General features: G+C 39.6%; 1 protein-coding gene across 1 annotated transcript; it reads right to left on the bottom strand.

The window, feature by feature from the left end:
• Positions 1-129: 129 nt before the first annotated feature.
• LOC126378091 (puff-specific protein Bx42) lies at positions 130-13,511 on the bottom strand. Its single transcript, XM_050026254.1, has 13 exons — positions 13,445-13,511; positions 12,954-13,105; positions 12,379-12,536; positions 11,630-11,812; positions 10,452-10,531; positions 9,644-9,825; positions 8,967-9,200; positions 8,310-8,454; positions 6,855-6,988; positions 5,447-5,591; positions 5,127-5,226; positions 3,607-3,754; positions 130-2,205 (listed from the first exon to the last, which is right to left on the bottom strand). Exons 1-12 carry the CDS (start codon positions 13,459-13,461, stop codon positions 3,611-3,613), a joined length of 1,674 nt encoding a protein of 557 aa, XP_049882211.1. The 5' UTR covers positions 13,462-13,511; the 3' UTR covers positions 130-2,205; positions 3,607-3,610.
• Positions 13,512-13,538: the final 27 nt, after the last annotated feature.

Raw genomic sequence — 13,538 nt, 5'->3', positions numbered from 1 at the left:
CCGTATTTTCCCGCGCGTTTTCTTTCTGATCCCATTCTTATTTTAAAATAATGTCAACATTCAAAAATGGAATGCAATAAAATTATTGTGGCCTGGAAAATCCCTCAGCTATAAAATAAAACAAAAAAATGGAATAAATCTTTTTAATTAAATCCTAATAATAAGCCTAATTACAAAACCATTTCGTAATATTAGTATAAGACTATACATGATGAAATGCAGGCAAATATCAAATTGAGGATACAAGTTTTAACCTAAAAAGTTATGAGGCAAACTGAAATCGTACTTAGCATATTTACAAGGTAAAAACACTTCTGATGCTCTGAGTTCCACCGGAGAACTTAAAGTAAGTTCATTCTCAAACTGATCACGATAACCATTCAAAGAATTGAGCATTTGCCGGCTATAAGAATGTCATCCTAGCATTATCCCGTTTTTCACAGGGTCCGCTTACCTAACCTGAAGATTTGACAGGTCCGGTTTTTGTCGTCTATACGAATGTATCTGTCATTATTACATAAACCTACTTTATACAACCACTCACTAACCGAATCAAATTATTACTTCTGCACATTGTAAGGCACACTTTGGGCAGTATTTTAACCATAATCCATTTACCATTTCGTATTTATTTACTTCATCATATCTATGATAGGCAGACTCACGCCCATCATCGCTATCGAGGCGGGCAGAGCCACAAAACAACTTGCAACAGGTGAATATGTATCTTAACACAAATTCCAAGTGAATATCTTCTCATCAAGTGTCTTCTGATTTGGGATTCTGCCTACCCGGAAAGGGAATACATAATGAAGACCGGGGACACTAATGATGTAGTAAAATTTACAGCATAAGGTACTTTAATAGTGTCATAAATTATAAGAATGCTGTATTTTTTGTAACTAGAGTAAGTATTTGTGTTTGTACCTTACAATAACAGCCTTACCAATAAAAAAAATAAATAGCGGTGAACATATATTCGTAAATAGTATTCGCTATGTTCACCAAAAACAAAGCGGTGAACATAATATGTATATTCCTAAGTATATTATTAGCTATGTTCACCAAAAACAACATAGATGGTATTGTACAGCTTTAGCTTGATAACTACCTATTTTCTCATTTCTCGGGTACATAATGATTCCAAAATACAATGAATGGCAGAAGCATATATAACATTGATATTTGTATCTCATTATGTATAGAATTATGTTGCTATAGGTTCCGGCAAACTTCTTGAGCATCGACCTTGACTGCGCACAACCGAATTTTAGATCTCTTTGGTGGTGCGGTACGGGGCGCGGGGGCGGGTGAGTCCCGCATCGACCGGCTATTGGTATATCAGTCGATACTTCCCCCGCGCACTCTGTCTTCGTCCCTTTGACTCCCGAATACACTTGCGTGCAGTAAAACTGTCACGTTTTATTTATTTATTTATACACAATTTACATAGTCATTACAGGCAATCCCAATTCAACTATGTAATGCACGTTTGTTATTGCTCTTTTGTTCGTTTTTTTTTTGTTATTACTCATTTGTTTAAGTTTAAGAATTAGTTACTAGCACGAGGTCTATGTCTACAGACCCAAAACCTAGCACTAGCTCTGGTATTGCTGGTTTCAACCTCATGGAAGGAATATCATACTTACGTGACGATTAGTTTTTTATTAAATATAATAATATAAGTCTTAATAAACTATAATAATATAAGTTTAGTTTTTTTTATAATAATTGTTTTTTTTTTTTAATGAAATTAAGAAAATAATCAAAAGTTAATTTTTTTGCATGGAAGTGTACGCGCGCGAACTTTACCCCACTACGACACTCGATGCTCAAGAAGTTTGCCGGGAGTTATACCTGTATTGCTTCTCTTTATTTTGATCAGAATAAGATGTAATTGTGCCTGGGAGTAATAATAAAAAGACAAAAGATGTATGTATGTTACCATTTTTACCTATAAAATTAGGAGGTTAAACGGAGGAAAATCTGTACAGCACCATCTATATTTTTTGAGGAACGTAGCCTCATTAAGACATAATTCGATACAACTTTGCTTGATACTCAAATACTTATATACATACACATGTTCGTTGCTTATTTACTTTTTATTGGTAAGGCTATATCTAGCTGAATTCAAAACTTACTTTACACAATTCCTCTACAACTTGTTATAACTAATAACGTAGTATACACAGCCAATGTAACCTGTAACAAAGTAATTGGGAACTTTTAATGCTTCATAACTTCATAAAAGCCTCCGTGGTCTAGTGGTTAGAGCATTAGCTCACGATCTGGAGGTCCGAGTTAGATTCCCGATGGGGACATGTCGAAATCAGTTTGTGAGACTGTCCTTTGTTTGGCAAGGACTTTTCAGGCTTGAATCGCCTGATTGTCCGAAAAAGTAAGATGATTCCGAGGACACGTTAAGCCGTTGGTCCCGGCTATTAACCGTGAAAACACCTCCACCAACCCGCATTGGAGCAGCGTGGTGGAGTATGCTCCATACCCCCTCCGGTTGATTGAGGGGAGGCCGTGGGACGTGTACAGGCTGTTTATGTATGTATGTATAAATAATGCTTCATAGGTTACTACTTGCCGACGTAAGTATGTAGTCATTACATCAGCCATGTCAGGGGCCTTTAGCAGCTCAGTAATAACCCTGACACCAGGTATTCCACCCTCACAATCCACACGATAAGAAGAAGAATGGCATAGACTAATTTCGGAAAGACAAAAGCCGTGGTAGCGTAGGTAGAACGCTTGACTCACACCATAGAATAAGGAATAAAACTGTTTATACAACAGAAACTGGGTCGTGTGCTAGATTCAAGATAAATTATGAAACTGTTTAGTAAATAAAGACAGATCTAAAACTAATGAAAAGCATTTTCTTTTTTCCATTTAACTTTTATGGATTTTAATCAATGAAAACTTCATAATAAGTCCGCCATTTTATCACGTTTTTCTATATATACGTATTTACAATAAGTTATGTAGAGTTATAGTCTATGACCTTATGACTAACTTATATTCGTTCCCTCAAATCAAGATACTGGCCCCGATTCCTGCAGACACCTCCTAATTTTACTTTAAGTTATACCTGTCATTTTCTTATCCGCCGAAAAGGAAAGGGAAGGATGATTGACAGCTCTTAATTTTAGGAAGAATGTGTAAATGATTAACTCGGGCGAATCAAAAAGGTATCTCGCTGGTATGCAAACCGTTTGACGTGTGCTGTCAACTTAATTCTTTCGGGTGGCCAATAGGCCAATGTAAAATTTTTAAACGGTTGTTTTAGATTTGTGCTTAAAATTGACGTGCGTTCCATAAATTTTATGCTTGTCGATTACCCGTCCCTTTCCTTTTCGGCGGATAAGAAAATGACAGATATAACTTAAAATAAAATTAGATGGTATTTACAGGAATTAGCACCGTTATGGTTGTTAAAATAAAGAGCAATATCGTTTGTAAAAACGACTAAATTCGATCTTTACACGCAGTCGCTTAGTGACAAGATGCGCCGTAGACCCTTAGTTACAGAGATCGGTAATCTATTTGTTTATACGAGCCAATGGCGATTACAGTATGTGGTGGTCGTAGTCGTACCTCACTAGTCGCGTCGCTTCTTGCCGTGCTGGTCGTGTCGGTCGTGGTGGTCCCGCTTGCGGCCCGACTTGTCGGCTCGCTTGGCCTCGATCAAGAACCGGTCCAGACCGAACGGGTCCAGATCCGCATCAGCCTGCTGGCTGCGAGACTGTGGACACCACACAAGTGGAAAAAATGTCATATAAATCAAATCAAATATTGTACTTTGTTACACACAAACAAAGCATACAAACATTTAGCAACAGTACAAATGGGCGGCCTTATTGCTCTGAAACAATTTCTTCCAGACAACTGCTATCAGAAATCAACTTGGATGTGGGACGGTATAATAACCACAGTTAATATTTAAATCAAAATATAAAATTTATTTTGAGGTTGGGATCAAATGGTTCAAAATCCATTAATAAAAAAGGAAGTTTTAAAAGAAACAGGACAGTGACAGCGGCATTGTCCAATGAAGAATAACCCATAAACAGCCTATATACGTCCCACTGCTGGGCACAGGCCTCCCCTCAATCAACCGGAGGGGGTATGGAGCATACTCCACCACGCTGCTCCAATGCGGGTTGGTGGAGGTGTTTTTACGGCTAATAGCCGGGACCAACGGCTTAACGTGCCCTCCGAAGCACGGAATCATCTTACTTTTTCGGACAATCAGGTGATTCAAGCCTGAAAAGTCCTTACCAAACAAAGGACAGTCTCACAAAGTGATTTCGACAATGTCCCCATCGGGAATCGAACCCGGACCTCCAGATCGTGAGCCTAACGCTCTAACCACTAGACCACGGAGGCTGTTCAAGAATAACCCATGCGAATAAAATAGGCATCTCGCTGGTATGCAGTCCGTTTGACGTGCTGTCTACTTAATTCTGTCGGGTTATCGGCCGATGTAAAATTTTTGGACGGTTGTTTTAGATTTCTGTTTAAAATTGACGTGTATTCGCAATGTTTTCCATAAATTGTACAGTCATGAGCAATATAATGTACCCACTTTAAGACTCTGTCGCACTAACATATTTGACATTTAGTGAGACTTACAGTTCAATTTGTCAAAAAAGTTAATGTGACATGGTACCAAAGTGTATACATATTAATGCTCGTGACCGTATGCTTGTCGATTACCCGTCTCTTTTTTTGAACGGTTAAGAAAATGACAGGTATAACTTAAAATTAGATGGCGTCTGCAGGAATTAGCACCACTGGTATAAGTGTAGTTTAAGTTTAGTATGTGGTGTAAGTGTATTACTGGCCTTTTTTGGTGAGCTGCGGCACCACACACCTTTATGTTTTCCAACTAAATATTAATGTGTGTATATTTTAATATATGTGTATATGTGTGTCGTAGGTTTTGCCTAAATGAAACTTTTTTTATGTATTTTTTATATTATATCTCTTATATTGGTTTGCATCTGATGTATATATTGGTTATGCGCAAATAAATTGATGGAATTGAAATGGTCGAAGCCCGCGATACTTGTCGCTTCTACGAACGTGCCGAGGTAAGATATATGTATACTAACGGGTTCCTCGCGACTGGGTCCGGCGTCCTTCTCGAACTGCACGGGCCCGGCGCGTGTGTTGTTACTGCTGGTGCCTGCGAACTCCTTGTCCGCCACAAACCTGGATAAAAAAAAAAAACATAAATAGCGCCGATTCCTTCAGACACTTTATTTTAAGTTGTTCCTATCGTTTTCTTATCATTTGACATTTGCGCATATAAAAGTAAGTGCGCAATGCAAACAAATGTCAATTAGCAATATTGCTGTTTCAGATGAATTGCTTTGATGTGGCCAGGGTGTGGATGTCACTATCACCCTGTATAGTGTGGTTAGTTGGTCACCTGCGAGTGTTAGCGATGGCCTCAATGTCGGCGCCGTAGTTGTCCTTGTCGGCGTGCCTGGAGGGCCGGTAGATGTGTGCGCCCACGCCGTCCTGGTTGCGCCACGGCTTGTCGTACACGTTGTACGCTTCGTCGTCCCCGTAACCTGCGCAAATATGGCATACTTTAGTATGTATCTAACCTCCTAAATCGACACATTTCCAAATCCGATGAGATTCCCAGACATAATAGTTAAAACACTAGGGTTTTGATTTTAAAATAACAACCGGTCTTACGACTTTAAAAGTGTGTGTATTCTTCTTCTATCATGTGGATTGTGAGGTGGATTACCAACCCCATCAACACTAGTGTCAGGGTTATTACTGAAGCGCCATAGGCCCCTGACATGACTTATGTAACGACTACGTACTTACATCAGTAAGTAATAACCGGGACCAACGGCTTAACGTGCCTTCCGAAGCACGGATCATTTTACTTTTGGATAATCATGTGATCAGCCTGTAATTTCCTAAACAAACTAGGGATCACAAAGTGATTTTTGTGATTTGTCCCCACCGGGATTCGAACCCGGGACCTCCGGTTCGTGAGTACAGCGCTCAACCACTGGACCACGGAGGCCGTTGGATAGTGTGTACTTTACGTAACATTTGTTTTCTAAGCTATAGCCACTTTATCACGAAACAAAGGCTAAAAGTAAAAATGGTGCTGATTCCTGTAAACACCATTTAATTTTATTTTAAGTTACACCTGTCATTTTCTTATCCGCCGAAAAGGAAAGAGATAGATATGAAAAAGAACGAATAACCCGGGCGAATTGAATAGGCATCTCGTTGATACAATTGTGTATGCACAATAACTAACATATATTATGAGTGATGTTTCTCGAAATAAATATAACTAATAACTGTTTTGTTATTTTTTTCGTTCTTAAAAAAAAAAAATTAAGAACGTCTAGGGTGAAATTTTGTGGCTTTTTGGCGGGAAACGGGAACGGGACAGTTGCTTTCTTCATTGAATAATCTAAATAATTAATACGAAGTGGTGTTTTGTGGTTAATGATCGCATTAAGTTAGTCGGAAGACATTCGCGAGTGTAATTATATCGGAGTATACAATAAACAAAGTGTATCTGCCTATTTTCGCTTCGTGTCAGGAAGCAGCTTCATAACTCGAAAGTTTATGCGGACTTTTGAGTTAATTCGTTTGGGGTTCGGAGTAGGAGTCTACTCCGAGGGTGGGGGCTTAGGTTTCATCATCATCACCTTTCATCATTTCATTAATCATCAACAAAAAAAATACGTAAGACATGGCTGTATGGGCATAGTTCCCTTTGCCTTACCCTTCGGGGAAAACCAAAACAAAAAAAAGTGAAATTTTGTTATACAAGATAATCGTAATGGTAAAGTTACCGCTATCCATTCCCTTGCTGTTATTGAAGAGTCTCTGGTCGAACATGGCCTCGCCGCCCTGGTTGGCTTTAGCCGGCATCCCGAGCGCGATCTGCTCCGATATGTCTCGCTCTCTGTCCGTCACTAGCTTAGACCTGCAAGTTATACAATACGGGAATGATGGGATTTCCGTTTTTAAATTTCGAGAGGAACCTAGCTACTTGACAGATGGCGCTGAACTTGGTTACTTACTGCATGGAACGGAACGTTATATTATCTGTTTTTCTTTTTGAAATCATAGAACGAAACGTACATGTCACATTGATAATGTTTTGAAATAAACATAATAATGAAGAAATAAAACAGAATCTTATTAGAATATCTCGAGAGAACGAAAATAAGAAGAGAAGTCTGTCTCGTTTATTTATTTCCTGAATTAAATAAAAGTTTTTTTTCTATCATTGGCATCTTGGCAATGGCCCAGTAACGTAGTTGATAAGCGCCATCTAACGAGTTCTTGAGAACTATTTTTTTTTAATACTAAAAAAGAAAACCTTTTTGCGAACACATATTGTTGGCGTTACACAGCTAGAATAATTTCTTTACTACCAAAGAATAGAAGAATAGTTTCTTTTTCTATGACGTCACAGTGTGCTTTTACATACAAATTCCATAGTAATTTCGTGTTTTGACGTTTAGTAAATCACTGTCTCCTTAACAAGCGAAGTAAATTGTCCCTTAGGAATAAGGTCAAAATCTACACGACTTGCATCCGTCCGATCATGACCTATGCAGGGGTAGTTTTCGCTCATGCGAGTCCCTCTCAAATCCACCGTCTACAGGTAATACAAAATCGTTTCATGCGGAAAGCCACGGGAGCTCCGTGGTTCCTTCGCAATGAAAATCTGCACATTGACCTAGGTCTGCCAACCATTGCCCAATGGCTCAAATTAGCTTCCAAACGTTTTTTCGATTCTGCTCCGCACCACCCAAATCCCCTGGTAGTTGCGGCTTCCGAATACATCCCGCTTAGGGACGGTACTGAAAAGTATCGGCGTCCGAAGGACGTAATATACGATCCCGACGACCCGATTACTCTAGCCATAGAGGCAGCCAATCAGCTCGCGACACCAAACACTTCAGGACCCCGATACCGACCCCGCCGGCGTGGTCGACGATTTCCCTCATTCAGCGCTTATCGCTATCGACCCACTAGGGTCGATTAATTCTTTCAAATATTTTTCCTCTCAGACGACGCCCTGAGCCGAGGTTCGCGCCCAACTGGGCACCCTCAGGCCTGTTGTCTTAAACGTTGTACCGGGTGAGAGCCTTTAGCGCTCCCCATTTGTCCGGCCAAGTAGTTAATGCCATCTGCGGCAAATCTACAATAAGTCACGTCAAAAAAAAAAAAAAAAAAAAAGACGTTTAGTAAAAAGTAACTGATTTGCCTTGTTGGAAACTAGCCTATTGAATTACCTTTTGTCGGGCGCAGCTCTAGACAAGTTACGTTCTCTCTGCCTCTCCTTGTGTCTCTCTGCTCTCAACTTATCTCTCTCCGCGGCTGTCAGGCCACTCTCGTCAATCTCATTCTGTTCCAATTCGTCTTCTGGCGCGCGAATTCCTGTGAACAGACGGTGCTGTTTAGACGCGTGTGAGTATTTGTTTGGAGTGTAAAAAAAAGAATAATAAAATAATTAAATTTAGTTTGAGTTTGGTTGGGTTAGGTTGTAATAACCGTTAGTTTTTGCGCTCTAGCTTTTATCCTTTGGGCACTACATACTTATTTTCTGGGCACTTAACTTTGAAACACTTGTTTGGGCACTAACCTATTAAGTTTTGGGCACTAGAGCGTTAGCTACTTCATTTTACTGTACATGTGCACTGCACTGGGAGTAAATACAAATCTCATAGTGATTTATGTGACTGTCCACCTACATATTACATTAATCACTGAATTATCAATCAATCAATCAATAATACTTTATTATTGCACAACGACATATACAAAGGACATAAACATACGAATAAAAACATAAGTACAATAGGCGACCTTATTGCTAAACAGCAAAAAAATAATAATTGATGAATTATGTTCTACATTGCACCTTAAAAACATGGAATAATTCAACTCACCAGCCCGATGATCTCGAGCCCGCTGCGCTAACATCCTCAAGTGCTCTTCTTTCTTCTCCTTCTCTCTCTGCGCTAGTCTGCGCTCCAGCTGCGCTCTGGCCTCCACCGCTTCTCTGGCTTTCCTGTCAGCTATGTACAGAGCTTCAGCGAGCTTTGAGAAGTTCTCATTTATGTGAACTTGTTGGAGACCACGTCCATCTGCTGCTAGACGCTTGTCGAGCGGGATTGTGTAGCCTGGAAGAATGGAAACATTTATACCCAGAAATCAGTAAAAAATGATCAATATCTCCTTTTTTAAAAAAAAACCTTAGCGATTGTAAATTGTTTACAGTATGTCAGTTTGCCTACTTTTGATTGGTGGCAGTTCGCTAAAAACTATTACATGAATAAATAACATAACATACACAGCCTATATATGTCCCACTGCTGGGCACAGGCCAGTGCCTTCCGAAGCATGGAATCATCTTACTTTTTCGGACAGGCAAGTGATTCAAGCCTGCAATGTCCTTGCCAAACAAAGGACGGTCTCACAAAGTGATTTTGTCAATGTCCCCATCGGGAATCGAACTCTGACCTCCAGATCGTGAGCCCAACGCTCTAACCACACGGAAGCTGTTGTCGCTGTTGTTGTGGACATGAATATTGATTAAAAAGATATATAAATAACGTTGGCTCACCCTTGGCGTTCTTCCAGTGGCTGACGCAGGGCGGCACCTTCCAGTCGCGCTGCTGCTTGACGGACACGCGGCGCGGCGGCGAGTGCAGCACGGGCGCCGGCGGGGACGGCGCCGCCCGAGGAATCTTCTTGTTGATCTGGAAGCGCGGCGGCTCCATCGGGTCCACCTGCGCCTCCACCATGCTGGGAGAGGAAACTTTATATTAAATAACTCACATTTAACATAAGCTAGTCGCTAGTAGTCAGAGGTACATCTATCGCAAGGTGAACTGAGTACCCACACCTCACAGAGCTTTCTGTTAGACCAACGTGATAGGTGGTGAGCTGTATCGCCGTCTATAACGGTCGAGCCAACTGTGTGGAGGACATTCAATATTATTTTGTTATTTTTATTTTTTGTAATTTTATTTTATAATAATAACAATTGTTTTCAAATTCATGTCTGGATCATAAATGTTTATCACTTCACTTGCTCAGTGGTGAAGGAAAACATCGTGAGGAAACCCACATTCCCAAGAAATGTGTTCCAGAGGTGTGTGACTTAACCTGTATAGGGCTGGTTTAACCTTTGCGGGTTGGAAGATCAGGTAGGCAGTCGCTTCTGTAAAAACCCTGACCTGTCGAATATTCAGGTTAGCGGACCCCATGAAAACGGGATTACTCGTCCCTTTCCTTTTCGGCGCATAAGAAAATGACAGGTATAACTTCTGGAATCAGCACCAGTCTTCTGGGGACTTCTACCTATCCTGATCGATATAATTAGACAAATTATTGTCCTCAACCATTACTAGTACAAGTAACAAACTCACCGGATAACTCTCTGCTTAGCTCCAGAGTTGAACGCGCCGCTCTGTTGCGCGGGAGTGTATCTGATGTACTGCGCGGGCGCCTGCGAACACACGGTACTATCAACGCGGGTAAATTATGTGCTCTGCTGGTTAGCAGATGGATTTGCAATGTAAATAACCTCCTTCTTTTTTGAAGTCGGTTAGGAAAAATAAGTGGCATCTGGGGCCTGTTTAATAAAACTGTAAGTTTGTTAGTGAGTTCATTACGTAGCTAATATGAAACTGCAAAATATTCGTGATCACACAGTCCGCAAAGTACATTAAATTGTCATTGTAATTTACAATTGTAAGTTTTATTAAACAGGCCTCTGGAGTCAGTGGTATGCTATGCTGGTTGGTGAACCTATGAACATAACATAACAGATAAGCTCACGACTATATCCCAATAGGGGTAGTCAAGAGGTACATCCATCGCAAGATGAACTAAGCAGACACCTCACCGAGCTTTCTTTTAGACCAACGCGATAGGTGGTGAGCCCTAACGTCTGTAATGGTCGAGCCAGTATGTTGCTAAACTGTGTTTGTGAAAACTGCACTTAGCTAAATTAGCCTAAAAAACCTTGTTTTATATGTAGCCCTTGGCACTCGCAATGTCATGTCAACGTACCGTCCTGAATTATGCCGCACTATACCAAAACCTTCCACAGAATCCACACCAAAAAGTGTACGCGGGAAATTTCCTTGGTGTACATTATTTATTCTCATTAACTAGGGAATTTAATAACAAACCAGGCACTAAAGTAAATATACATAATAATTAAATCATAGTGGATGAATTTTCTCCTGTAAATACCCCCATTAAGAGTATATCTCGGTAACTGAATAAATAGTCTTCCTTTTAATCCTATTATATCCCCTGCTGGGAGGTAAGGCTCGTACAACAGATTTCCACTCTTCGCGATCTCTTGCATCTTCTATAGCTTGCTCGCATGACATGCCCAGAGTATTTAGTTTTCGGAACTGAATAAATACGTAAACATATTTATAACATAGCACCACGACTGTACAGTATCTAATCACCCGCCACCCATCTCACCAGCTATGTTTAAGTCCTATGTAATAGGAGGTCAGCCTACTGCCATAAATCGGGCACAAATCCTGGAAACCAATTTCAATCTATGAAGTAAAAGTCAACTCACAGCTTTCGGTGCAGCTTTGACGGGCATAGCAGCAGATATTTTGGCGTTGGTAAGCTTCTCCAGTGCTAGCTTGGTCTTCTCCGTGATGTCTTGAATGTCATCGTCCGAGGGCTTGTGGAGTGACGGGTCGTCTTCCGCTAGCACTTCTGATGGCAGTAGATCTGTCAGCTTGGAGTAGATTATCTGTAGAAGAGAAGTGACTTGTCAATTCAATGTGTAGGAATTAGTTCTACTTACATAAAGATATAAATAATTTGTTGTGACAGTGTTTATTTTAAATGTAGGATCATCAAAAGACAACACTATAAAAAATAAAATTTAACTATAATCTCGCCAAATTGGGAGGCTACCAAATTGTAGACTTCCATTTTTAAAATTAGATGAAACCATGTTTTGCTCACTTATCTTTTGTGTACTTTACCTTTGCAGTGACACTTTAACTTTTGGGCACTATCTCATTAACTTTTCGGCACTATTCTAAAACTATATTTTGGGCATTATCCCATTATCTATTTTATTTTTCTGCATTTGTATAGTTATACTTCATCATAAAAAAGAAAAATTTAATAATAAAAACAAGTCTAGAAAATCCCCTATTCAACAATAAATATAAAAAAAAATGCTATTCTCCTTTGGATACTTATGAGTCATCAGGAGAAATACCACAGGAAATAATCTCATTGTCTACTAATCTTAAAAATCTATTAAAGGGTAATAAGCTGGTCCACAATACATATATCCTGTTCTACCTTATCAGCTCCATGTCCCTGCCGAGCGATGGCAGAGTACTTGACCCGTCCCGCCTCGTCCAGCTGGACCGCCAGGGCGTTGGAGGTGCTCTCCTTGCCACGAGCACCCATACCCAGTGGGTACTGGGCCACGTGAATCTCGGGGAAAGCACCACCATCTGAAATCAATGGAAATATAAACCAATTTATAATTATTTACTATAACTATTTACTTACTATATAAACTATTTAATTACTATGTAACAAATTTAATAATGAGACAAATTTCTCAAGAATACATGTTTATTATCAATATCAATCCAGCCAATTTTACAGGCTTATCATAAGTCAACAATTAAACAATAATGAGAGAAGCAATAAATAAATTGTAACTAAATCCATAGTATTATAAACAGTATACAGATAATAACTAAATGGTTATTTGTATCTCACTGAAGTTAATGACTACATATAATTTGCACCAAAAACTAAAAATATAGCTGGCGTGTGGGTGTATATACTATTACATCTCTGCCTACCCCTTCGGGGATGCAGGCGTGATGCTATGTTATGTTAAGAAACAAGAAGATACTGACCCCCAAAATCTTCCTCTGCCCGAGGCACCCATCCTTTCCTTTGTCCATAGGGAGGGACGCTAGTCTGCGAGACAACAAGAGCGCTCCCAACACGCTGTGCCTTCCGCTCATCATCCCGGTCCCACACTTGCTGTGTGGGAGCTGGTAACAGGCTGGGAATATCACAAACACATTGAAGTTTCAACACAATACAAGGTTATTTTTCACACTTTCTTTAGTTGTTTTATAACAAAAATGTATAAATATGGCAAATGTTAAAAGAATCTAAATGAGTAATGCCTGATTTCGTAATAAAATCAAAGGGATTTACTCGTAAATGAGTAAAATGTGGTGGTTAGTAAACAATACTTCACAAGGGCCCCCAAGGTATAATTAACAACAATTAAGTTTACACGTAAAAAGTACAATTTATAAAATTAATTATAATAAGCACTGACAAATCCAAGTACTCCAATTTTTTTAATATTTACGAGAAATAAAACACAACGAACCTCGTCAATGACGCCATTTTATTTTATTTTTTTAATTTAGTTTCGTTTCGTTTAGGACTTTGTAACGCAACTTGTTATTTCTAATAAGGCAAAG

Source organism: Pectinophora gossypiella, chromosome 25 (genome assembly GCF_024362695.1).
Source record: "Pectinophora gossypiella chromosome 25, ilPecGoss1.1, whole genome shotgun sequence".
In the NCBI taxonomy this organism is placed as follows: Eukaryota; Metazoa; Arthropoda; class Insecta; order Lepidoptera; family Gelechiidae; genus Pectinophora; species Pectinophora gossypiella.
The sequence above is the reverse complement of the archived record's forward strand: the minus strand, read 5'-3'. Positions and strand labels throughout refer to the sequence as shown.

Coding starts and splice junctions, on each gene's coding strand:
- LOC126378091 (XM_050026254.1), bottom strand. Junction 9,826..10,451: donor GCTAAGCAGAGAGTTATCCG/GTGAGTTTGTTA, acceptor TTCCTCTCCCAG/CATGGTGGAGGCGCAGGTGG. Junction 9,201..9,643: donor CCACTGGAAGAACGCCAAGG/GTGAGCCAACGT, acceptor CCATTCTTCCAG/GCTACACAATCCCGCTCGAC.